General features: G+C 42.1%; 2 protein-coding genes across 5 annotated transcripts in view; one reads left to right on the forward strand and one right to left on the reverse strand.

Moving 5' to 3' along the window:
- LOC143145921 (uncharacterized) overlaps positions 1–26,676 on the reverse strand; it is an 827,424-nt gene that overhangs the window by 574,731 nt on the left and 226,017 nt on the right. The window contains exon 1 of one of the 4 annotated variants that reach the window (XM_076309759.1): positions 14,583–16,205. The exons of the other annotated variants lie outside the window; for them this stretch is intronic. The gene's annotated coding sequence lies outside the window, so the exon portion shown is untranslated. Of the gene's footprint in view, positions 1–14,582; positions 16,206–26,676 lie in introns of those variants that run through there. 4 annotated transcript variants of the gene reach the window in all.
- Positions 14,999–26,676, forward strand: part of LOC143145473 (uncharacterized) — a 61,975-nt gene continuing 50,297 nt past the window's right edge. The window contains exons 1-4 of the mRNA XM_076308871.1: positions 14,999–15,188; positions 15,598–15,778; positions 16,195–16,563; positions 16,647–16,774. Coding sequence (XP_076164986.1) covers positions 14,999–15,188; positions 15,598–15,778; positions 16,195–16,563; positions 16,647–16,774 — 868 coding nt within the window. The remainder of the gene's footprint in view (positions 15,189–15,597; positions 15,779–16,194; positions 16,564–16,646; positions 16,775–26,676) is intronic.

Here is a 26,676-nt window from a genome sequence, read left to right on the forward strand (position 1 = left end):
AAAATATCCAAGTGGAATATTTTAGTATGTTTATTTGAAATTCTATCGTGTATTCAAGGGAAGTGAAGAATGTACTGTAAGGAGCTGAGAAATTGAGCTCTGGAAAAAATTGTGAATCGTATCAAAAGGAACTCTTTAATCGACATTTAAGAATAAATAAAAATTTCTTAACGCTGTCCACATTGTACTGTATTCTCTGTAACATTGTACTATATTCTCCTTAATCCAAGAATCATTTTTCCAATTTCCAACTGTACACGATTCACGAGGAAAGATACAAAATTGATTTGAAACTATTCGCGGAATACCTAGTATTTTTCAGAACTCGTTGCTATACTACCCAAGAACTGTATTTCTGGACCACCCTGTACGTGCAAGTACATACGCTGACAATTGTACAAACGAGGCTAGGCTCCGTTGAAACGCCGTTACCGAGGCTCGCTATCTATAACACATGTAATCGCAACTAGAAGGACGTTTCAGTAATTATTTTATAGTGCCATTGATCGCTTCGATCGTAATTGGATATAGAAATAAAAGTAACTAATGGAAGTCGAACGATAATGAATTTGTCGATTCGATCTCTGGATGGAGTTGTAAATTTTCGATCGTACGTTTTCTCGTTCGAATCTCCAAACGTGAATAAAATGAATACTGCTCCGCGATCGAGCTTCTAATTTATGCACGCGAATTTCCCCTACAGAGAAAGTGCGTCGGGCGACAATTTAATTAGTAAATAAAACGGACAAGTAGAATAAGATAATGGTCAGACGCGGAAAAATAATCGCGATATTGCTCGGTGATCGTGCGATATCTCGCAACCTTTATCTGTACGTTCTATCGAATCGTTGAAAAGAAAGTTGCCCGGAGAAAGTGGTCGCCGCTTATTTGCATACACGATGCTTTAATAATCGTTTCGTGGAATCGGAATATTGTTCGGTTGTGCGTACCGAGGCGAGCACCATCGCGCAACGATCGTACGAAAATAATACGAAGAAAGACGAAAGTGAACCGTGCCACTTGGCGAATCTCTAAACAAGGAAAAACACAACGAACTGCCGCCGGTCTATAATTGAAAACTCGAGAAACGAAACGTGAATGGTTCAAGCGAAGCTGTCACAAGGATTCGATACAGGAACGCAACGGGAACAAGGCGAGCTCGTTAACGAAGTAACGCATCCTCGTGTTGTCGATAAAGTGTGCTTCGTTTGCGGGGAATTGAAACAAGTTTACGTCGGTTCGTTGGAAATTCTTACCGATCGTCTACGTTGATTCAAAAAAAAAGGAATGCAACGTGGCGGGCGGGAAAAAAATTCTGTAAGTTTGTTTCGCTCGTAGAACGTTCGTTGTCGGGTCTCTAGCCTCGTAGGTTTTTTTCACAGTCGTGTCGTACAGAGGAGACTACTCTTTTGGCCGTAATCCAATGGATTTGGGCGCGGAACGTTTCATTATTTCTTTTTTTCGAAACTCCCGACACGCGGAACCCGGGGAGGGGTGGATCCGGCTGCACGTGTATTTGAAATTCGAAGCCACGAAAAAGAACATAACCATGCGCATGACATACGGCTGTCACGTGCGCTGAACGTCATAGTGAGCGCATCGGGGCCAAGCATCGACAGCTGTTCTAATTTCTCGTCTTCTGGATGGATATTTCTGTACCATTTGATGCATACTTGATAATCAGGTTGATCGATATCGGTGTTGCATCAAACACCGTTCCCGGCTCCTTAATTAATATAAACGGTTAACCCACCGGTACGAATAGAGCCTTTCGGCTAATCCGTTTCTAATCCCTTTGCGAATCGAATACCATTTTTTTTTTACCGGTGAATTACCAAGAAACAGAGAAATAGAGTACACAAGGTGTTCCGGAAATAGAGGATCGAGCTTTGATATCGCGCTGAACGTTTATCTCGGGGATTAACTAAAACGATACAACGATAGTTTATATTTATTTCTCGGAGAGTTTCTCACGTGTGACGCGTTCGTAAAGTCGCGAATATTAGAAAGTGTCCCGTTTCCTTTGAAAATTTTTCGACGAAACTGCTGCGAGAAATTTGGTAGAAATTTTTTACAAACATTAATCTACGTATCGAATATAAATTTATGTATGAAATATGTATCATTCGATACATTGTGTATTATGTATTATTATATAAAATCGCAATTATGTATCGAATAGAAAACAATCGCTGCACGAAAATACATTTGAAGATCTTTAAAGGTCCAGAGGCGCAAAATTTATCAGTCGCACGGAACACACCTTGAGTCTCTAAACAATTATACTCTGGGCTTCGCTCAACTATGTGTCGCAAATTTTACGATACGCGATAAATTACAACGTAATGGCCGGTATATAACACTCGAGTATCTCCTCACCGTAGAACTCGCTCGTGATAAATCAAATATTTGGCATAGAATTTAATTGTCTATAAATCCTGTAGCATATTTCCAGCTAATGTTCGAGAACGTGAAAATGTGCTTTCGTCTTCCGTGTACGTAAGACCGCGGTGGGAGAACAGACGAACCGTGAGCGCCATCGTTTCCAAATTTCAAGTATTCGCGACGTGGAGTCACGACTGGTACAATTACGCGTGAACGTCAAGCATCGCCGGTGATAGGAAACGACGCGTACGCGCGAAATATAAAATTGCACAAAGACTCGGCTCACCGGCCTAATCAACGCGGAGTAACCGCGAACGTCGTCTCGTGGTCCTCGTGGGCTGCCAACGAATGTCCCGTGTCGCTTAACGGCAGATGCGAAACAATGCGTTACAGCCGGTACGCACGACGTTGGACAACTGCGTAGCAAATTGCTGCAAGAACGTGTCGGTGTGATGCGACTAAATCTGGAGCACTGCTTGACCGAATGGTCGACAACTTTTCGCGAGAAAACTCGTGCAGTCGTTGAAGGAGCTCCCTCGGTGTATACTCACGATGTTACTGTACCGTGCATATTTATATTATTACCGTACAATTAAATAAGGAGCAACGGAGACACACTCGTGATATTATCGTACGCGACGAGGAACGAGCGAGGAACTATATTTATAACATTATTCGCGAAACTAAAAATAGTGAACGTGTACGGTATCGCGCGTGGTGAAATGTATACGCGGAAGGATAACAATAACAGGTCTTTATTGGGCATCGATGCGTACAATGATTGGAAATTAGAAGTATGATTGGGAAGAGAGGTGAAATGAGACACAGGAGAGAGGATAGTAATTTTGTGAATATACGTTGGTATTTTATAAATGAAAAATCATTTGTAAAATTGGGACGAGGTATGATATTTGGTGGAGATTAAATCTCATTGTCAGAGTCAGCTAGTTCTCTTTTTAAAGGAGTTGTGTATTTATATGACTCGGTCTATTCTGCGCTTCGTGCAATATTTTAATAAAAATAAATGTACGTGTTTGATCATTCACCAAATATTTCCGCGGACAGTGACGACGAATGTCGCGTTCACCGACTATTTGTAACTATGATGCGGTGACAATGGAACTCGCCTGTACGACTGTATTTAAATTTATCTGTGCGTAATTAGTTCGATCGATTGCGAGCAGTAATTAAAGAAAATACATTTTCCGTGTATTTGTGAATGTAAAGTAAATACGTGATATTTGTGTAATATTTACTCGTGGAGATGCAACGATGACAATAATTCGCGTACGAATTTTTCCACGGCCCGAAATATAATATTAAACAAATAAATCACTCTCGAGTCTACACAAATCTACACGATCTACTATTTCTTAATTAACCGAGAAGCAAAAAATATAATGCAAATAGGAAGAAAACTTGCATAAACGTAAGATGAGCTCGATTGAAAAATAGCCATACATAGAACTCGTCTAATCGATAAAATGACGAGAAAATGAGAGCTCTCGTTTCACGGAATATACGTGCAATATTATTCCGATCGACAACGCACCGGTGAGTGTTTGCGACCAAGTATTAAACGCTCGGAATTATACGTTCCTCGTTTAGTAAATGATAGCGAGAAAAATGCAAAGTTGGTCCAATTCGTTTTCTCCGTTCTCGATCGGGACCAGTTTCTCATCTCGCGTTCAAAATCGATTTCTCAAGGTTCCAACGGTTGAAAAAAAACACGAAAAACCAACCGTTAAAAGGTATTAACAACCGGAGCAATTTTCGTGCCGGAGAGCACGAGAAACGGACTCCCTTGTTCCATGTTCGCGTGCATGCGATAACTGCCCCGAGGAATTATTATTTCCGAGAACATCGCCGCGTAGCAAATTCATCCACAACGATTCGAGTACACCTGAACATCGTGCGCCGAGAGGCGGGGTCCGTTCAACCGGCTCTTTCATTTCGTTCTTCCCATTTTTATATTCAGACAGCGCCCGATTTCTCGCCCGTGGCGAGCCCGTAACGAGTTCTGTCAATTCTCACTCGCGGGGCCGAATATCGAAACACGGGAGTCAAAGCGACGCGGAAATATTTATCGCGGACGGAAGCGAGGAGCGAGAAAAAAAAAAAAAAAAAAAGAGAGAAGAGGGGGAACGGAAAAAAAAAGAGAAGAAAGAAGAAAGAGAGAAGCAGGAAGGCGGCGGAGAAAACGAGCCAGCGGAAAAGCCCTGCTAATCTGGAAGCTCTAACCCATGCAGCCGGAAATGAATCGCGAGTAAGACTCCCGATATAATGGAAGGAAAAACATCGGAGGGATAAGCTGTATTCTGTTTTTCCATCCCCTTGCATCGTATAGTTTTCAATCGGTGAATGCATCCGGATTTGAAATTACTTCCGGCCGCGCCATTTCGCCTAGGAAACTCGGCGCATTATCGAGCCCAAAAACCGTGTATTTCGACGTCGCGACATGTCGTTACGAAACGCGCGATCGTTCAACCGTGCGGGAATCGCTCGATGGAATTATAATCCGTTCCACGAACGAAACGGTTTCCAACCGATGCCCGCGTAAACTTAATTCTGGTTCGCGCGGGTTGAAAAGAAAATAGGGAAAAAGGAGAAAAAAAGAAACGACACTTTTCGAGACGAGCGGATAGAAAGCGGCGCTGCGTAACGACACAGCCAGTAGATAAGGACCGCGCTGCACAGACAAGTGGAATGAGACGTTAGGAGATAATGGCTGGAACGCGCGGACAAGTAGAATGAGGCAACCGTGACAGACGGAAGAGTAATCTACGTTTGAGCTTCTTAAAGTGTAGCTTACGACCGTTTTCGGGAATTCGAGTTTCTCGGCAGTTGCGGAATATTTGTAAATGTCTGAATAAAATATGTTCTTATTGTTTGGTAATTATTTGGTGATCTTGGAATAGTTTGTTCTGTATGTGAGAGACACGTGTAGCGATTGTCACTACGAATTTTATTAATTTGGTCGTCAAGATTGAGGTATCAGTGTTGTAAAGTTATCGATGCTTGTTGAAAATTTGTATTCGATATTTTGTACGATAGTATAAATACATACTATCTGTAGATTTTCGAAAATTGGAGTACCATAGTAAGTGCATCTAGGAGTGTCCAAGAAATATATTTACGTAGATATATTTCTACATTAGTGTATTATAATTACTATAAATTAGATTAGTTTGCTCATCGAGATTCACGCACTAGATCCTAAAATTGTTGTCGCGTGCAAAATGGTTCTGTGTATGCTCCTTGTGGATTTTATAAAGCCAAAGTTTTGCGATTAGTTCGTTTAAGAATGAAAAGTTTAAGGAACTCCAGTCTGCACGAGTGGAGAAACAGTTTTTCCGATAAATATCAATCGTCACGAATTGATCTCGAGTTCGTTTCTCCAGAAACGCGTTCGTGGTCGATCATCCAGTTTGGAGAAACTAACCAAAGAGATCGTGCACGTTCGAATCCATTCGAACGAGATGAAATCGTTGCAAAAAATAGGCAAACACGAACGTCGAAGGGACGAAGCTACAGTTTATCACGCGAACGATAAGACACATCTGACAAGCCATAGTCATTCTCGGGTTCCTCAGCTGCTCGATTATTCAGACAGATTCTTCTTAGCGATTCACGAAGTGCATTGCATAGTATGTGGCCGCCCACGTGTAGCGAAACACAAAATAGAATGGGCTATAAACGATATTACATAAATAGAAGACGAAGTTTCAGTAACGAGAAGACAAGAAGACTTCGATAGGTCGCGCGGAGCTTCGGGGCGAATAATTGCGCGACTTATTGAAACGGAATTGGAGAAAGGGTCTTATTGTTCCAAGAAAACAAATGGAAATAAATATCTGCAACTTCGGTGAACTTCTTGTTTCTTTCTTTCTCTTCTTTCGATCGAATTTTCATTGGAAGCTCGAAACGAGAAGAAAGGTTTACACTAGGAAATCAAGTGCACTGTTCACGATTGATAACGACGATTCGATCGGAACAACGTGTGAAAATCCAACGAGATTATCCGAATTTCCTCTTTGAAATGAAGAGAGTCGAGTACGTGTTACGTCGAACTCTCCAAAATCCACAATTACGAGAGTAAGTGTACAATTGGAGCTTCGTCCTTATCGCGTTGCTCCGATTGTAACCCAGGTATAAACATCGGTAGTTTTTCAGAGTAGTGTCGTTGTTGTACAAGTTTGTCGCAAATAATGATTCGATGTATATAAGTACTCGATAAGAGATATCGATTTGCACTAGATGGAGAATAGAATTTTAGAGATAAATCAATGAGAAAACTCGAATAGATACCACCGTTTCAAATTCGATCGTTATCGAACCAGTTTACATTAATTTTAATTAATCACCAACGAAAATCTAACTCTGAAAGATTCTCGAATTCGATTCGGATGCTTCACTCGTTAAGAGAACACTTACGAGGAATTACAGCTGAATAATAACTATAATAATTACTACTTGGAGGTCAGAGACTCGATCTTGGTCTTGACCTTTCCCAAACGCGTAATGAATGCTTCATTAGCCATAAATCAGCGGATCATCTTACCGTTCTACTCGGATATTAATCTATAAATAATTCTCACGTTTCCGTGGCCCATTACTATTCAGGTTTTGTTTCCATTATGGATAACTTTAATAAGCCAATCTCTTTTTTCAGCCACGGTATTCGAATAGGAATAACATTATCTAGAAATACTCTATAAAACCTAGCTGATGAAATATAAGTATTTTGTTAAAAATACGAATCACAGAATTACGTATAGTAGTTCTCATTGTCAGATGATATTTCGCAAAATTGTTCTAAACTTTAAATTTTCAATACTGATAGTGTTAAGTACTCGAGTATTTGTTAATTCCAATATTTAAAAAATCCTCGACTCTTCGCATTTGATAGTTTTAATATTCCAAAAATTCTCGTCTCTTCACACTTGGTAGTTCCTTTATTTAAAAAATCCTCGTCTCTTCTCACTTGGTACTTCTAATATTTAAAAAATCCTCGACTCTTCACACTTGGTAGTTCCTTTATTTAAAAAATCCTCGACTCTTCACACTTGGTAGTTCCTTTATTTAAAAAATCCTCGTCTCTTCTCACTTGATAGTTCTAATATTCAAAAAATCCTCATTACATCGAACTTGGTACTTTTAACATTCAAAAACTCCTTTCGCACTTGGTACTTCTAACATTCAAAAAATCCTCGTCTCTTCACCCTTGGTACTTCTAACATTCAAAAAATCCTCGTCTCTTCACCCTTGGTACTTCTAACAATCAAAAAATCCTCCTTTCTCCGCGCTTGGTAATTCCTTTATTTAAAAAATATTCAACCATCTCGTTCCGGTACATCCCCGAGCGATCCATCGAGGGATTGAATCGTGTAAAAAGGGTGCACGAAAACGTAGTTACCATCGGTGTCACCGATCGAGCCACGATTCCTCGCGATTCCTCGCGAGCATCTGGCCCGCTCCAGGAGCGGAAATTCCCCGTAAATATTCGGCGACGTTTCGATTCGTTTCGACGCGGTGGCTGCACACGGACGCTCGAGTGGCCGCAGCTAATGCCCGTCAATCAGAAACGGCACGTAGTAGCCGCGATAAATAAAAGTGTTCGCTCGCCCCCTCCCCCCTCCCCCCCCCATCCCTCCGTTCCTACCCCGTCGAATCGCGTGTGTATATTTACCGGCGACTATTTTAAAGCGCCACGCGCGTAAATGCGCGCCGACGACGACGAGGAAGTCGGTGACGCGCCCACTGAATGAAGAATGCAAACGAGCAACGGGGAAACGCGATTGCGACACCGACTCGCGTAATATTCCGTAATAATTCGATGGTCGGTGATCTCCGGGCTAGACGAACCGCGGATACAATATAATCGTCTATTTATAAGCGGCGTGGTGCGGGACCGCGTGTCGCAACGTGTCTCGTCGTTTTACGCGCGGGGCGAACTTCGTTTCGTGCAACGATCTCGTTTGCGACGGATACACGCGAACTGAGCGAATTCAACCAGCTGACACCTGAACGGAGTGAACTTTACTTCTTTTTTTGTGTGTTTTTTTTTGTCCTGGTGCAACGAGATCAAGAGAAGGAAGGGAAGAATCAATGAGGATGAAATTGTTGTCGATTGTTTTGGAAGAGTGTGAATCGAGGGGGTGACGAATGAGATTTTGCGCAAGATTTGTTTCGTTTGGGGGTGTATGATGTTTGTGGAGGGGAAAGGGAAATTTTTGGTAGAGAATTTGAGTATGGGAAATATCTAAGTATGGAAAATTGTCGAGTTATGTAGGTAGTAGTTAGAATGGAAAATACTTGAGTGTGTGTAGATAATACTTAGAATGGAAAATACTTGAGTATATGTAGATAATACTTAGAATAGAAAATACTTGAGTATGTGTAGATAATACTTAGAGTAGAAAATACTCGAGTATATGTTGATAATACTTAGAATGAAAAATACTTTTGTATGTGTAGATAATACTTAGAATGGAAAATACATGAGTATATGTGGATAATACTTAGAATAGAAAATACTTGAGTGTATGTAGATAATACTTAGAATAGAAAATATTTGAATGTATGTAAATAATACTTAGAATGGAAAATACTTGAGTATAGGTGGATAATACTTAGAATAGGAAATACTTGAGTATAGAAAATATTTAAGTTATATAGAAAATACTTAAGTATAGAAAATACTTAAATTACACAGTAAATACTTAAATATTTTCTTCGTTAGAGAACTCTGACGTTATGTATTATATTTACGAAGAGAATTTTTAGGTCGAGAATTTAAATACAGAGAATGCGAGAAGTTTTCTACGTAGAATTTGATTTCTTTTAGGATTTGTTTCAAATATTTTTGATAAATTGGACTCAAGGTCTTGGGATGAGAAATGTTCCGAAGGTATAGAACTCATTTTACTAACCTTTGAAACACAACGAGTGTTCCATCTATTATAATAATTTCAATTCTAGAAAACTAGTGTATTGCGAGAATACGATGGGTCGAAAAAGACCCGAAGAACGCGCCAAGGTTCGAAATGAACAAATTATACTCCACAACCCAAACATAAAATTTCAAATCCTCGAGATTCGACCGAATTTCGAATCCAATCAGCACACTATCGCCACAATATTATCTTTCCACAAATCCAAAGTGTCGCTCAGCAAAATCGAGTCAGATTATTTCCCATCAATGATCAAAGTATCGAAAGATACATTCAAAATTCATCAAAAAAAAATTCCCCAAACCTCTACAGATCCAACCATTCACTACCCAAAGTACACCCCGTATAAATACTCAGAAATCTTCTCCTTCGTTCCAACAAAAATTCATACAAAGTTAAATAACACCTTGCTCGATATTTTTCGTCGTTCGATAAGAAATGTAACTACACGTTCATCGTTCCATTTCTCTAAAAATGACACTATTTAATAAACACGTGTAAAATTTCATACAAATCCATCCACTCGTTCCTATATAGTACACACTTGTTCAAAATTGAAGCATGGTACTATCTTTCACAAAGAACAAAAGGACAAACCTAGTATTTCTCGAAGAATTCAGTGTACGATCCAACGATTCCTACAAAATCCACGTAACATAAGAAACGCTCTACTAGGATACTTAACGCGATAATATCAACGACAATCGTTCCAAGGTATTTATCGTCGTTGTCCACCATCCTCCAAGCCCTCCACGTCACCAAAGCGAAGACTAATTCTCGGATTCGCGAAACGGACGTACATCGCTCAATCGGTCGTTTCTCGGTGCGTCCTCCTTTCGTTTATTTCGCTCGCGTGGACTCGGGGGACAACCGTGACACGGGCGTGCACGAACGCGGAAACGAGAATGCGAGCACGACGATGAACCACGGGACGGTGTAGAGCGCCGCGACGCGTGGCCGTCGTCGAGGTACCCGCGGCACGAGGTAACCTTTAATTAAAATCTTTCGATCCGGTGTAGAACGGTCCCGCCACGTCTGAAACGAGGCGAAACGACACGAACGGCTGTACAGAAACGCGCGGGTAACGTCTCATTAGGCGCGGATTGACCTAATTACGAAAGGAAACGTCTGGCGCGACCGAGTCGCATCTCGTCTGCGGTTGGTGCGTTGGCTGCCTTTCCGTGTAAAATTGGAAATCGTTCTCTATTTATAGAGCTTTTCCGATAGGGTCACCGAAGCCGGACAAATATGGAACAATGTACGCGAGCAACAGGGAGCGTAACGCGCGCGCACTCTACTCGCGCGTTTTTCTATCCTCACCCCCCCCCCCCCCTGAACGTTTCTCGTCGTTTCTTTTCTTTCCGTTTTCCTTGTACCTGCCCCCCTGTCGTTCGCGCGTTATTTTTCGCGGTCCACCGCGACTCGACCTTGACTTCAACGCGAAAGAAAAATCACGAGTCACCGAACATCGCGCGTAACGAAATTTTACCGTCTTGTTTACGTTCGCGGGTGCCCGCGTAAACAGTGAATCGAAGCCGAGATAACCAAGGCCAGCTGGATTTTCGGAGTCGTCTTTATTCGTCGACGAATCGCGCAACGGCTGACGTCGTTTCTCGTCGGTTGAAGAACAACGTCGAGTGAGCGTCGTGACGATGGATCGATGGATTAATTACTTTTTTTTTAGGGGAACTCTCTAACGAGGTGTCGATGTCAAGTTTCTGGGATCTCGGAGACGTTTGATGGTACCATTGGTTTATTTTTATTTTTCGGATAACTGGTTCTGGGAAATTTTGTTTTCTTTAGTGGCGATGAATATGGTTTACAAGTTTGAACGATTGTGTATTTCGTAGAAATATGTACTTTTTTCAGGAACGTTTAATTGTGTTTGAAAAGTGTGACGGTTGTGTTGTTCTTTAACAATTATTTCTCGAGTTTGGTTTTTGTGTAATCAATGCAAAGTCCGCGTTTTTTTTTATTGAACGTGTTAGGAGCGACGAATACGAAAGTCAATCGACTTAGAGGGGGAGTGTTCTATCGAATGGTAATTAATCGTTATTATTTGATAATCATTTCTCGAGTTTGGTTGTACGTAATTAATGATTTTGATGTATGACCGCGTGTCACGATAAATGTTTCTTAAAAATGTTAGCGGCGTGTCACGAACACGAGAGTTGGTCTACCCGGACGGATTATTCTATCGAACGATAATTAATCGTTATTATTTGATATTTGAATTTCTGTAATTAATGATTCCCATGTATATCCGCGCGTCACGACGAATAGTTCTTCTAAGCGTGAAAGATGTGTCATGAACGCGAGACTTGGTCAACTTAGACGGACATATTTTATCGAATGGTAACCGATCATTATTATTTTATAATTATCGCACGTGTTCGGATTCGTGTAATTAATGGTCTTCCTATTTACGTAGTTGCCTGTCACGATGAATTTTTCTTTCGAAAGTGTCAGAGATGTCTAACGAATACACGAGTTGACTATGGTAAACGGTTATACTCCAGTGAGTAGTAAGTAATTGCTATTATTCGATAATTATTTCTCGTACTTAGATTTACGTAATTGATGATTTTCCTACGTAGCCGAGTATCGTGTTGAATTTTTTCTCTTTTTCGAAACTGTCAGAAATGTCTAATGAATACAAGAGTCGACTTAAGCAAACGGTGATACCTTACCGAATAATAACCAATTTTCATTTATCATTAATTATTTCCGATATCGGGATCAATGTTTTCCTGTGTAGCTTCGTGTCACGTTGAATATTTATAAAGCTTCGACAGGTGTGTGATAAATAGTTGGCTGCAGTAAACGCGTACATTATACCGAGCGATAATCGTTATTATTTAATAATCGTTTCTCGTATTTTAATTACCATACTCAATCTTCTTTCTATGCGGCTACAAGTCGCGATGCATTTTTTTCAAAGCAACGACAGGTGTCTCGTAAATACGAGAGATGACCGACTTAGACAGTCGTAGTCTAACAAAAAATAACCACTCGTTATTGTTCGTTACTCGTTTCTTACACACGAATTAATAAAATTAACGTGTTATCGATGCAGATGTGTGTTACGATGAATTTATTTTAATAGACCGTAGATGCCTGATACACATGTACGTATAATAGTTGGCCGACTTGGACATTCTTATTCCACTGAATAATAACTAACCGCTGCTGTTCATTAATTATTTCTCCTACTTGGATTAATGCGATAAACGTTTCTCCTATGCAGACGCATGTCAGGATGAATTTATTTTAATACGTTAGAGATGGTTGACAAATATAAGAGTCGGCCAACATGGACGTTCACATTCTACTGAACAAGAACTAACTGATATTGTTCATCGATTACTCGACTGCATCCAACAGTTAGGAGAAATATGAAAATTCATGCGGTGATATGCAACTTGTCTAATCTCAAAAATCTTTCTTCTATGACATATTTTATAATATATACAGAAAGTAAGTTTTCGTCCTTGGTCTGCTCAAGAAAGGATTTATTCAACAAATGCATCCATATAAATGATTCAATAAACAGCACTTGGCTCCTATTTAGTAGAATATCGTCTAAAATGGTCAACTAAAGTTACATTCGTTAAATATTGACAAACGACTCAATTCTCGTTCTTGAAGCGTTTAAGAAAGAAACATCAGTATCACGACTATGGAATTTTAATCTTGATCGTAAAATATTTCGAATAATTTGACACAATTATAACTAACAACGATAAAAAGTGATCCATTTGATCACTCGTGGAGAAAGTAAAATAACTCCCAAACGTGCACGTGCATAGTTATGAGAAACGTTCGCAAATACGAGAACATTGCAACAATATCCCATTGACGCAACAAATATTTGTCGCAACGACCATCTTACAATATTTTTCACCGTAATTTGTTACACGAAAATAGCGTCAAATACTGTGTTTAGATATTACTGCGAAAAAATGAAATCGAATCCGAAACCGTTGTTGCACATGCACTCTGATGCACCACCGTAATCGGATTCAATTCAAATTGTCACCTGCATTGAAACAACAACGATTCAACGATCTCTTTTACATCCCTAATAATTATTTCACGAAAAATTATTCGAAGAAACAGAACGAACAATCGCCGTACGAGAAATTGTTTCAAGTTCCAGTCTCAGGAAATTGTTCGTAGTTAATTTCGGCCTGAAACTCACGCGACCTAGATACACGTCGATAAACAATCCACGGTCAACAAGGTCTTCGGGGATCAGTCGAGAGAACAGCTTGCCTTTAAGTACAATACGAAAACAAAGGTGTTATCGTTCTTCGTGGGAAATTTGCTCCTCGTACCTTTTCGGTGATCCGTCTCTTTAACGCTCGCGAGTAATATTCACGCGCGTGCACGTGCTGGTTACAACACACCTCGATCACGTGTCACTAAACTGCGGAATTCTCGGAGAACTCGGTTGCTCCTTACCGTGAACCGTAACACTTGTTTCTCACCGCGTTAACGATTTCACTTCCTCCGCGAGGACACGGCCATCGGCCATTCTCCGCCGCTATCATTTATCGGGCACACCGGCCGAGAACAGCCCGATGATTCCTAGATAAATAAAAGAAGGAGAGACCGGTAACCGGCGCTATCGGTGTTCATTTTTTAACACGCGCCAAGATAACCAGTCGCCGGTATATAATTGCTCGGACGAGTGACGCTGGAAACGGTTAGGTCAACTTTCCAAGAGCAACCAGTTTCAGATCCAACATCTGTCATCGGACAACGTGTTACGCGGTACTCTCCCCCCACCCTCTCGCGCGTACACAACTTCGCGTGGCCTAACGGTGTCGTACGATATTACGATCGATCACTGTCTAACACGCGATCGACAATAACGTTAATCGATCCCATCGACGACGCTCGAGTTTCGTGCGCACTGTACGAACCGACGCTTAAGTAATCTCGATTAAAAAAGAAAAGAAAAAAAAAAGAGAAGAGCTGAAAAGGGGTAGGGACGAAGAGAGAAAAAGAGAGAACCCTCGGCTCGGGTCCATAAATCGCGTAATTAGCGTGTACGCGCGTCCCGTTGAAATCCGCGACGGGGGCGCGATTGCGCGCGCGAAAGCGCGTAAATCACATCGTGCTGAGGGGAACCGTGGAGAGGGGAGAGGGGGAGGGACCGCGCACAGCGTCCCGCGTTCATTTGGCGCGTAAAAACCACGAACACGCCCCCCCCCTCTATGGGCACCCGTATCGCATTACCTTGTCGGCGAAATCGTCCGCTGTCCCGCCAACCAGCCGGAACCGACAACTTTCTCACATTTTCAGCCCCTCCGAGCAGCCCGGTCCGGTACTCCCGTCTGGGCCCACAACACGATCCTCCGTTATAAACGTGGTCGGACGCGCGCGAGCGCGAGCGCGCGCCTCTGGAGTGGGCCAGCGACGACCACGACGAAGATCGTAGCACGACACTTCGAAGGTCGAGGTGGTGGGGGAGTTTCGAAGGACGGTGAAAAAGAAACTAGAAACCCTCCTCCCGTCGATGTAAAACTGCACACACTATCTCTATCTTTTTCTTTCTTTCTTTGTATTTTCTTCAATTCGGTGTCTTCCTCGCGTTTCACCGTGTCTCACGGTAAGCACCACCGTGGTCCGCGCGCGCTTTAACGCGCCCCGTTATGGCGCCGCTGTCGATCACTGACGGTGCAGCAGCAGCAACGTTCACCGCGCGGCGGTGGCACGCGCCCGCCGATGCCCATTACTCGCCCTCTGGCGCGCGCTACGCTACGCGAAAGAAATATCACCACTGCTCACACGAGAGGGGGGGAGGGGCGGCCCCCCTGTTCGTCACTCGCGGATTGGCAACGGGTTCGCGGTAACCCCCCCCTCGACGCCCCGCACACCCACCGCCACGGTTCGCGACGGTTACGCGCGATCGGGTGCACGGGTAACCGCGAAAAAGAAACCGTGTCGCAGGCACACCGTGCACAACAGCGTGCTCTCGTGTACGAGCGCGTATCGAATCGGTGGATCCACGCCGTCTTCCGTTTCTGTATCCCCCCCCCCCCCCCGGGTTCCGTTTGCACGCGTTTGCGTACGTATGTTTTTTTTTTTTTTCTCTTTTTCGCGCGCTCTCTCTCTCGTTCTTTCTTTCGTTTCTCCCGGGGGCGACAGAAACCGACGGAACCGACGACGACGACGACGACGACGACGACGACGATCACGACGACCACGACGACGAGGTGGTGGTGCGCGACGGCGCGACGACGACGACTAGGACGACGCGACTACGACGACGGCGGCGGCCGGCTCGCGAGGACCTCTTCCGCCGCACGATTCATGACCACCGACGGCGAGCACGTCGCTCTCGTGGCGACGACTGCGCCGCCGCACGGCATCTCGTCGAAGCGTGGTCTCGCGGTGACGGCGGGGCGCGCAACGGAGGACCGCGGGGGAAGGTCGGGCCGTACCGTGCGCCAAAGAGGGATACGCTACCTACGATGGAACGAGACGGACTGATATCCCGCTGCGCGTGCACGTAGTAATAGCGGCGGCCGCGTAGCGTACCCGAGAGAGGGAGAGGGAGAACGCGACGGAGAGACAGATAGAAAGAGAGAGAGAGAGACAGCGCGCGCTCGTGTGCGTTCCACCCGTGTTACGTGTGCACGCGTAGAGACGCGCGCAAGGAGTCAGGAGGGGAGGGGAGGCGAAAGAGAAAAGGTTAGAGGATCGGGGGCGAGAGCGCGGGCGCGAGCGACGAAGACGTAGCCGAAACTGACGGCCGCTCGCCGCCTTCTGACCGTCGTAACAACGCGTCGCGCGACCCCACGGACCTACGTACGGACCAACGCAACCGTTCGGGACGGATTTTTAGTTGTTCCTCGCGTTGTGCAGCGGCGCTCGCTGCGTCGGGACGCCCACCACCTGTGGTGCTCACCCTACCGCCTCCCCTACCACCCTCCCCCACCCCCTTCATGGTCCTAGCGGCGAACCGCCCTTCCGTCGCGCACACGCGCCGCGTTTTCGTCCTTTCGCGACCCTCTCTCTTTCAAGGCCCGTGGAGACGAATTTTTAAGCTCCGTCGTCGTTGCGACGCGGTTGCCAAATACTCGCGGAATACTCGCGTGCCACGTGTCGAGGACCACCGCGCCAAGGAGACGCCTTCGAGTAGACACGGTTACGCCTCGAGTGGACAACTTTGCTGTCAGGTTGCTCGGATAGTCGTTTCGTTCTCCAAAATGGAGTATGTGTAGTTTAATAGAATGTTTGCACCATCTAGAAAAATCATGTTTCGGAGAATAACGAAAATAAGGAAGTGACTTTTAGAACGAAGTATGAGTCGGTTACTTCTTTGTGGAAGTTACTCGCGCGCGTGTGTGCAATCGACGGGATGACTGTCGGAGGCAGATTCAGTTCTGGGAAAGGACCGATCGAAGATTCCACGGATTTCACAGGTACGAAATTCTTGAATACACTTGTTGCTAGGATACTGTGGGAATTTGTAAGGTGTCTCGGAATTGTGCTAGTGTATTCCACGAGCAGGAGAGAAAATTTTTTTTTGAGAGTAGATTATAAGAGATAGACAATTTAGGTTGAAAAACGATCGAATCGTTGCTGGTGGTAGTGTATCGTCAATTTTTCAAAATTGTGCGCTTATTGTTACGCTTGTTACACTGTTTGGGAACGACGCGTATTTCTCGAGCATCGTGTCGCGATACGAAACAGGTAAGTTATCGTTGATTCGATAAGATGGATTTGCTCGTCTGGTAGTATCGATGCAACGCAAACAACAGATATTGAAAATCAACAAGACAATGACGAATATTGCTTTTCGTTGACCGTTCACCGCTCACGAATCGCAGCTAGTATTTCGAGGCTGTTGAGACGATCCGTCTCGATCCGATTATCGAATCGTTTGTTTGTTTTCGTTTAATTTTTCTCGTTTTCGTTTTATTTCTGTACACTTCTCGCATTTATCCGATGTTAAGCTGCGCGAACTAATTCGACACGAGGCGCATCGTATCGAGGATCGGAGTAAACAGAAAAAGATACATTGTACTTTTACAAGAATAAAGAATCGCTAAATTTTTCACCGTGAAAATATTGACAATCTCCCGACGAGGCAGCTCCATCGAACGGGGAAGGCCAAACTCGAAGTAATTAATATTTATCGACAATAACGTTGTATGCATACAACGATGAGCACGAAATATTTCATAAGCCTTCGAACAGATCGATACAAAAGCATCGCTCTCGAACGTAAGGGTATCGATAGGTAAACACGGCTCTCGATCCCATTAGTTCATCGTTCAATCCCCGTTGTGTGCTTTTTTCTTTTTTTTTTTCTCTCTATTTTTTTTTTGTTCAATAATACCTATGAAATTTTTCCCCGAAAAGCAATACTCGTATTCGCGACACGTATCGAATACTCTTCGTTGCACAATGCAGGAATTAACCCGCGCGCAGGATCCTCGTTTTTAAGCCCAAAATATATCGTACGTGGAATTAAATGGACAATTTTGTCTAAAATTGCGAAACGTCGATACATTAACGGGGATAATAACGAGCATCGTTCCGGAAAAGAAGGTATTTACTCGTACGAAAATCGATGAAACATTTTCACGTTTATAAACACGAACGGGACGGTGAACGCGCAATGATACACAATGAAGGAACAGTTGCGTCATCCTTTCAACGATAACACGACGAAACGTTCGAGTAATTTCCCGTCGATTTTTCACCGCGATGTGTAAAAGACGTCTGCAGCTCGGTGCAACGTTTCCTCGTGGTTTCGTGGAACGCTCGTTCACGAAAAAAAAAATCGAGCGTCTGGTAAGTTTCTCGTTTCTTAACCGAAAGCGAGGGAAACGGACATACCGCAGCTCCTACCTACCGTAAACACAGATTAAGGGAAATTTTCCGGTGTAACCTTACTAATGACCGTGGAAAAACAAACCCACTTGACGTAGAGGTTCTGCTAATTGTCAACACAAGCGTGGAATTCCGTTACTCGCTCCGCAAACAGTTCTCCAACGCGGATTATCTGCCCTGTTTGTTTTGTTTTTTCACCGATGTTGGCCAAAGTTACGATTTTAATATACAGTCTGGTATTGCTTCACCTGCTCCCGATGTTTCTTTGGGCTCGTGTAATATCCCCCGTGAACGAAAACGGACATTAACGCCGCTTGCACATCACGGCGTCACGTCTGTGCACGTATGTCTGTTTTCACTGTTGCTTCTTCCCGTGGCATTCGGTATCTCGACCTACTTCGGCTCGTTGTTGCTTCGAAAGCAAATAAATTCTAATTTAACGCTGCCCCTTATGAAATCGTTGACCCTCGAGCCCCTGTTTGGTCGTGTAACGGAAGAACTTTTCGATCGTTTGTTTCTTAGTACGGTATGATCGGTCACCGTCGGTTTTCTTTCTCTCTGTTTCGTTGAGAGTCGTACCGACAGGTTACGCGTGGGCGTTCAACGACTGAGGAGCATAATCGAACCGGTGTATACCGCGAGCAACGCGAGATTGAAACCCGAACTGGCGTTTAAAGTCAAATTGGAACGTGACTCGATGGATACGTGCTCGATATTTCGTAAGTGGACGATTTATGCGAATCGGTGTAATGAAATCGGGCGAGGGGTGTGTAAAACGTTACAACAAATGTAAAAAATTGTTGAGTGATCGTTGGAGAAGATACTGTATTTTTACATGAGAAATTAACATAAGTGGTGAGAGAAAATTGTCGAGTAGATAAAAGAATAAGTTGTTATTGATATTATATATTCGGTTGTTCGGAAAGTCATTTCGTTTTCCAAAATGGAGTATGTATGATTTAATAAAATGTTTATACACTTAAAAAAATCGTGTTTTAGTTTTTCACTAAAAAATAACAAAATGACTTTCCAAACAACCTAATGTATGTATGTATATATATAGGTGTTGATATTTCACGTTCGACATAGTGTATTATCATAGCTATGGATTATTCGAATAACATGGAGTAAATCTGTATCCAGATAATAATTCGAATATTTTTAATTATTCTTCGTGTGTTCGCGTATCACATTCGCGCAATTTTTAATTTTCGGAAACCAATCCCCTGTGTTTGCATGGATTTTTTGCCTTAATTAAAGCTGGCATCATTATCAATGGTAGATGAAGTCGACGCGATGATGAAACAGTGGGAAATATTATTTTTGTTTTTTTTTTTTTTTTTATAATTGCTATAAAGGTTCGGACGAAATACAACGGAGATGGAAAATATTGAATTATTTTTACGTATCACACTTGTTTCTTCGATTTGAAAGTTTTCGAAGGAACAACTATGTGTAATTTAACGGATTGTAATTTTTAAAGGTTACTCGTCACGTGAGAAGTTTAAATCGACATTGCTTCTTTTATTGTGCTTTCAATGATTTGTGAGTGTCATTAAGCAGGTGTCAATATTTATGTAACTGATAGATATCGATACGAATGTTTCACGGCTCGACAACTTTCAAATCGTTCCAAGACATTTCCTAGAACGATAATATTTACATAAACAAATAGTTTCAGAAGCACGATTTCAACTTTATTCAAATCTGTTTTGGTTCTTCGTCAATCGTGTTGATTTGAGATGAAAAAATATAAAATGTAACACGTACAAAAGGAATATAATTTTTCTTTTCCAAATAATTTACATATTTAACACCTTGCATAAAGGTTGTCACTCTGAAGATATTCATCCAGTACGAGACCTTTTATAATGTAATCGTATCAAATCGTCCTAAGATATTAATAATTGTTACACTTGAACGTTACACTTGAAGCCAGTAAAAGAACCGAAAAAATTAAATCTCGTCGCAGTTATTTACATTAGCTAAAATTCCATTTAAACAATTTAATCACCCATACATCATTTTCGATTTGATGCAATAATGAGTTATCAAACGAGAAGGTGTTAATATTATTATTATCGAAGAGCATCCCAAACAAGGATTGAAACGTTTAGGTAAAAATTGAACAAATAACGTTCAGATAACGATTGAACAAATAAAGTTTAGGTACAAGTTGAACAAAGAACGTTTAGATAAAGATTGAACAAAGAACGTTTGGGTACAGATTGAAAAAATAACGTTTAGATAAAGGTTGAACAAATAACGTTTAGATAAAGATTGAACAAGTAACGTTTACATAAAGATTGAATCATATACTAGGTTGTCCGATAAGTTTTGTCGTTTTTCCATTGTAAAAAAATACTATTACACTTCAACATTGAACATCTGTAAATATACAAATGAGCCTAAAGATCTACATAAAACTTCACACATGTTCATCAAACAGTCTTTCTCCATTTTTCGAAAAATAAAACGACGAACCTAATAGCGTCATTTCTTATCGAACGACAAAACATATTCAACGACCAATTATACTTGCACGTATACACTTGATCTAATTCTAAAAGCTTCAAAACAATTGCTACGATCGCATCTTAAAATTCCAATCTCGACCAAACTTCAATCGAACAATGATTTCGAACTATTCTCCAATAATTCGACCACCCACTGTACACACAGCTACTCACCACACCGTACCGTATATACAACGAAGCAACCACCGTATCCATGTAAGGGTTACGCGCGGCCCGAGAGGACCGAAATTTATTTCGAACATCCAATATCGCTATTCCAAAAGAAAAGAAGCGGTTAGAGGGATCTATTTCTGATCGTCGGTGGCATCGACGGGACGCGTCGATAGAAAAGGCACGGGCTGACGATGCCTAAGCACATTAGCCAGGAAAGTTACGATCGTCCGTACGCCCGGGGGGCGGGAAAGCACCGCCGGTAAATCGCTATAATGGCGCCGCGGGAATCGTTCTTTTTTCCTCCTGGTTCTTTTCTTTTCTTTTCCCCCCCTCCCCCTTTCTTCTATTTTTTTTTTCCATCTTTTTTCGTTTCGCGCTCGAACTACCGAGCTAGCGAGACTTTTTGCAAAATTCACGACGCGCGGGGGAAGAGGAAGGGAGGGAGGGAGGTTAGGCTTAGAATTTAGAGAGCGAGCCGCCGACGGATTTACGAAGTGAGGAAAGAGCACCGGCGCCATTTGTCTCGCTCGCCTAATTAACCGCCGCTACCGCGTTTTCGCCGAGGGAACGGAATAAAGTCGCTCGATTTAATAACAATCTTGCGGCGCCGATGTTAACGAGACCGCGTGGTCGTTAATTCCACGGCGGGGCGTATTTTTAGAAAGAATACTCGAAAAGCGCGAAACGCGACCGGTTGTTCGCGAGACGTTTCGGCTATCAACGGTTCGTCCCCCCTTCCTGCCCCCCTGTACGTGCCCCGCGGTCCAACTTCTCCGAGCATCGAAACTCTTAATAGATCCGCGAACACTTGCCAGGGAATCGCCGCGAATGATTTATACACACCATCGAGACAACTTGTATCAAACGGTTGCGTTTTTGATACAGTATCGAGGATCCAGCGATGGAACCGAATTAGATTTATAATTTATGCAACGTGGCCACGCTCGAGGAAAATTCAAGCGTGCACCGACCCTCGCGATGTTCGACTCTTTGTACCAGACGATCAACGCGAGTGATCGATCATACGCAGGTGTACGAGATCAACCGGCCAGTATTCCTTCGGCCTCGAAATAATCTCAACCTTAAAGATCGTAAAGTTCTTAACGCTCGAAATCATCGGGTTAAAAATGTCTCGAACGTGTGAAACTGGCGTTCGTGTAACGTTCTTAGCACCGAGCTAGGAACGAACGCAGCACGTTGATTTGGTATTTTGGAAACGATCGAACGAATGTAATTTCAGAACGAAGATTCTTATCGTTTCTTTCGCACCGTTCGATTATTTCAATTTCCTTCGACGTACTTTTAGAATCGTGTTATTCTTGTACCAGTGACGAGTTGGAAGTTACACGGAACCGAGATGCATCGCGAAATGTAATTTCTTGAGGGATACAGGTTTCGAAGGTACATTGTACGTTATAGAGATCCGACAAGGCTTCAATTTTATTCGAATGGAGGGCTCTGCACTATTTGTTAATTACATTCAAATTTTATACAAAATGAAAGAACGTAATTGTACCAGTCGAGACACCTCGATCTTTTCAACATACCTGTAGAATCGAGACGTGTAAAATGTAGTTTCCTGAATGGTATAAATTTTCAAAGTACACGCTACACGAAAGCAGCCTGAAAACTTTTTCATCGAATTGAAATAAGACGACAGGCCCTGGAATCTCTAGACACGGCACTGTTTGTGTTTTTCATTTCGTAATATAACGAGAGGACCAAGAAACTGTAAAAGTATCCTTTCATAATAGTTACAAATACAAAATTGATAAATCGAGAAGAATATATAGCGAGAAAGTGGCGGGTCGAAAAAGATCCGACGACACTGTTCGTGTTTTTCATTTCGTAATATAACGAGAGGACCAAGAAAATGTAAAAGTATCCTTTCATAATAGTTACAAATACAAAATTGATAAATCGAGAAGAATATATCGGGAGAAAGTGGCGGGTCGAAAAAGACCCGACGACACTGTTCGTGTTTTTCATTTCGTAATATAACGAGAGGACCAAGAAACTGTAAAAGTATCCTGTCATGATAGTTACAAATACAGTGTTTATAAATCGAAAAGAATATATCGCGAGGAAGTGACGGGTCGAAAAAGACCCGACGAACGGTCCAGAATTAATTTCGAACGAATTGATCCCTCGTTAGGTGGGAAACGTAACCGTACGTTTTCGTTTCGTGTGTACAAAATACAAGTTCGTGTATTTTGAAAAATACAATTCAATAAAATACAACACTGACGGAAGTTTCGCGCGTTTCGCGTCCTCGTGACGTCATCTTAATCATCGTGATCGCGTCGCGCGTCCTCGGCACGTAACGCAAACACCGACGTAACATTCGGACAATCTATAAAAGCACGTAATTCTAATTAATTCTCGAACGTTGAACTTATCTCGGCCGTGGGGGGGCCGAGCGGAGGGGGGATACTTAAAGAATTTTTTAACAGCTTCGAATAAACTGCACGTTCCTCGCTATTTACTCGGTCGCGTTTTAGTCTCTCCAAGTACGGTAATAAATCTCCCGAAGGCAGTATACCCAGGCTATATATATACACTTTCTTTCCTTTCGCCGAGATTCTCCGAGGGCTTGGATTTAATTAAAATATTCTATGCGCTTCTTACGCCGGGACGAAGCACGCGAGCGCTGTACTCTTTTGAGTGCGATATTCGTTTTAAGAAACCATCCGGAAAAAAATGTTCCGCCGTCGGTATTTCTAGCCGACGCGTGACCGGAATCGATATGGCGCGCGCGAGGGTTAAAATTTGATTCTTGATCGGAAAGAACAACCATGCACGTGTTTCGCTTTGTTTCTATCGAATACGACGCGCTGGTACATTTTTCTTTTTTATTTCAACACGGTTATTAAAATTGACTAAAATGAATGCATTAACGACGAAAGGAAACTTCGAAAGAGAGGGAAATGGATGTCGATTAGTGCATCGGAAATTTGAATTTGTATTCGATATGTATTTGTGGGTTCAGTTTAAGTATCTCTCATTCGGAGTGTGTTTAACAATTCGAGATGTAATTACTTTAAATACCGAGATCAATGTACGTGTATTTTACAATGGTAAGAGAAATACTTTTTCGTTCGAGTAAACGTACTATTGTTATTTTTTGTAAAATTAGCGAGTTTTTTGTAAAAATAATAAGGTGTTTCTTCAACGTACTTTTGTTCGACTTTCCAGAGATTGCAAAGTATTCATAAAGTTACAAAGCAAGCATAAATATTGAAAAATTTCGACCATCAAGAAATTGCACATTTACAAAAATGTATCGTCCCGTATTAAAGCTCCATACATCCTACACACACAGTACAGTCAATAAACATATTAATAATTCGCAAAACGCAACAACGAATTCGTTCATATTCCTTAACAATCTCTCGATCTGTTAGAAATTCCCAAATACCGATAAAAAAAATCAACGATGCACCGTTAACTATCCACCTTACCTGTGAACAATCTCCGTTCACCAATCGTGCCACACTCGGAATTTTTCCTACCGGTGTTCGCGTGTTATCGAACTCGATAATCAAAGTAGAAAATCGCATAGAATTTCACGAACGGTGCATCGAGACGTGCAAATGAGCAACGTACCGAGCGGATCGCGATGGTACCTCGAATATCGCGATTCGACGTCATCGAGAGCGATTCGCGCGACGTGTTCGCGACGCGTTAAATGGCGGAACGATACACGCTCGCGCGGGCATATTTATTTCTAGAGAAACGTCATAACGACGCGATCCGATCACGAAATTTCTGGCAAGCACTCGACGAACGAGACGGCTTCATTTCTGGCATAGAATCGACACATTCTACCACTCCCCCTGCCTACACCCACCCCACGGTTGTCCTCCGCCCCACCAGCCCCTAACCGTTACTCTACAGATAAAGTAGCGTTTCATTCATCACGGATCATTTTGTTAAGCCCCCGGCGTGGCTTACGCCCGGTATTCGTATGTATCGCGTGCACGAAACGGGTCCCGAAATCCATTGGAATATCGTACCCGCGAACGAAAAGAGCTTACCGACCATTACCAGAAATTTTCGCTGACGTACGTCGAGAGATTTCGCGAAATCGCCGCTATACGTTGCGTACGGACGCGGCGGCACGCGTTAAACGGCGTGTTCCCTCGTTATCCGTTGAAATATGGTGTTAATATTAGCCAGCCGAGGCGGGGGCCGTGTTAAACACGCTCGAAATTGAACTTTGCATGCCCGCGAACGTCGAACTGGTCGATGTATTGGCCACCTTTGTACGCAAACGCGCAACAACGAAGACAAAGATGTCAGTAACGATCAACGAACGGTGGGGGCCAGGTTATTCATAACGTGTATTGATAACGTATTGATAACTTGCACTTTATCGATGGCTGCGTTCGTTTACGATAAGTGAATTATAATATCGTTCGTTTCGCATGGGAGGTTTGCAGAGATACGCGATGTAAGAATGTAGTTTGTTACGGGGCTGTATTTACAACGAAGAAGTATTAAAATGATAGTATAGCTAGGGTTGTATTTATTTTACAGTAGGCTTATGATGTTGTGTACACTTGTCGTAGTTGATTTGTAAATGAGATTGATAAATATTTTGAATTTGATGTGAAATTGTTTTCTCTGTTTCGTTTTATTTTGGAGTAAATTGTAGGTCAAGTGGGGCAACAATTTTTCGATGCTAATCGGGAAATATAATTGTAGAAATTAATGATAAGTATTAACATGGAGAGTAAAATTTTTCTTTCTAAATTTTCTTCTAAAATTTTATTTATCCTTCAAAGTTATCTTACCTATTAGATTTGGAATCTTCATTGGAAAGTTTAATTCCCATAGAATTATCGAACCTGCTACATTTTTCATAACATTACGATTACGACAGAGTGTATAGAAATTTTTTGCTACGGATTCTTCGATTGCAAACGATTTCCAACGATTTCGAAAATAAGCGTTCATTGAAGACAGAAATTGCCAACGCGTAGAAATTGTATCGTAAATGAAATTCCAAAAATTCTCGATAATCTCTTTCCGTGTCACACTGTGCCAGGCAGATTGGATTTCTCACTCATTATTCTCGAGTGTTATACCAACAAATGCAAAATAAAATTACAAAGATGTGCTATATTCACTTAAACGTATACACATGTTGTACAGTTTTGGCTTCCGTTGGGATTTAGCGGGATCAAAGTGATCTCGAAATATCACATGAACGAACTCACTTATAAACATTTCCTTACACTTTAATCTTGGCTATTCTAAATAAATTCTCGCCACTCTATAACAATTTTCTAAATAGTCTATACTTTCGTGTACCCCTTATTCGAAAGAGTCAAATAATTTGATTCTGGAATCAAAATAATTCCCGAAATAAAAATAATTTTCCACTCCGGAATAAAAATAATGAAAAGTCACACCGGCCTCGTTCCTACCCATGATTCATATTACCCACAGTAATCTCTCGTTTGAAAAATCACCAATAATATACCAAGAACTGCATAAAACAATTCCTTAATATTGTATCTACTTCGTATCTAATTACTCGTGGTATATAAATCACAGATATAAATATAGTCGTTAATTCGCTCGTACAAATTAAGTACCATTCCTCGAGCATTGTGTCTCCACTTTTACCAATAAGAAGCACCCACGAACCATCAATTTCGACGAAACTAGCCCATCGACGACGAAGAAGAAGAGAAAAAATACCATTAGTGTCCCGTTAATTTCACTAACTAAGTAAAATGTACGTTTGGTCAAATTCGAGGGAACGGAGTGCACAGTGAACTCCCTTT

The sequence above is a fragment of the Ptiloglossa arizonensis genome, chromosome 4 (genome assembly GCF_051014685.1).
Source record: "Ptiloglossa arizonensis isolate GNS036 chromosome 4, iyPtiAriz1_principal, whole genome shotgun sequence".
NCBI lineage: Eukaryota > Metazoa > Arthropoda > Insecta > Hymenoptera > Colletidae > Ptiloglossa > Ptiloglossa arizonensis.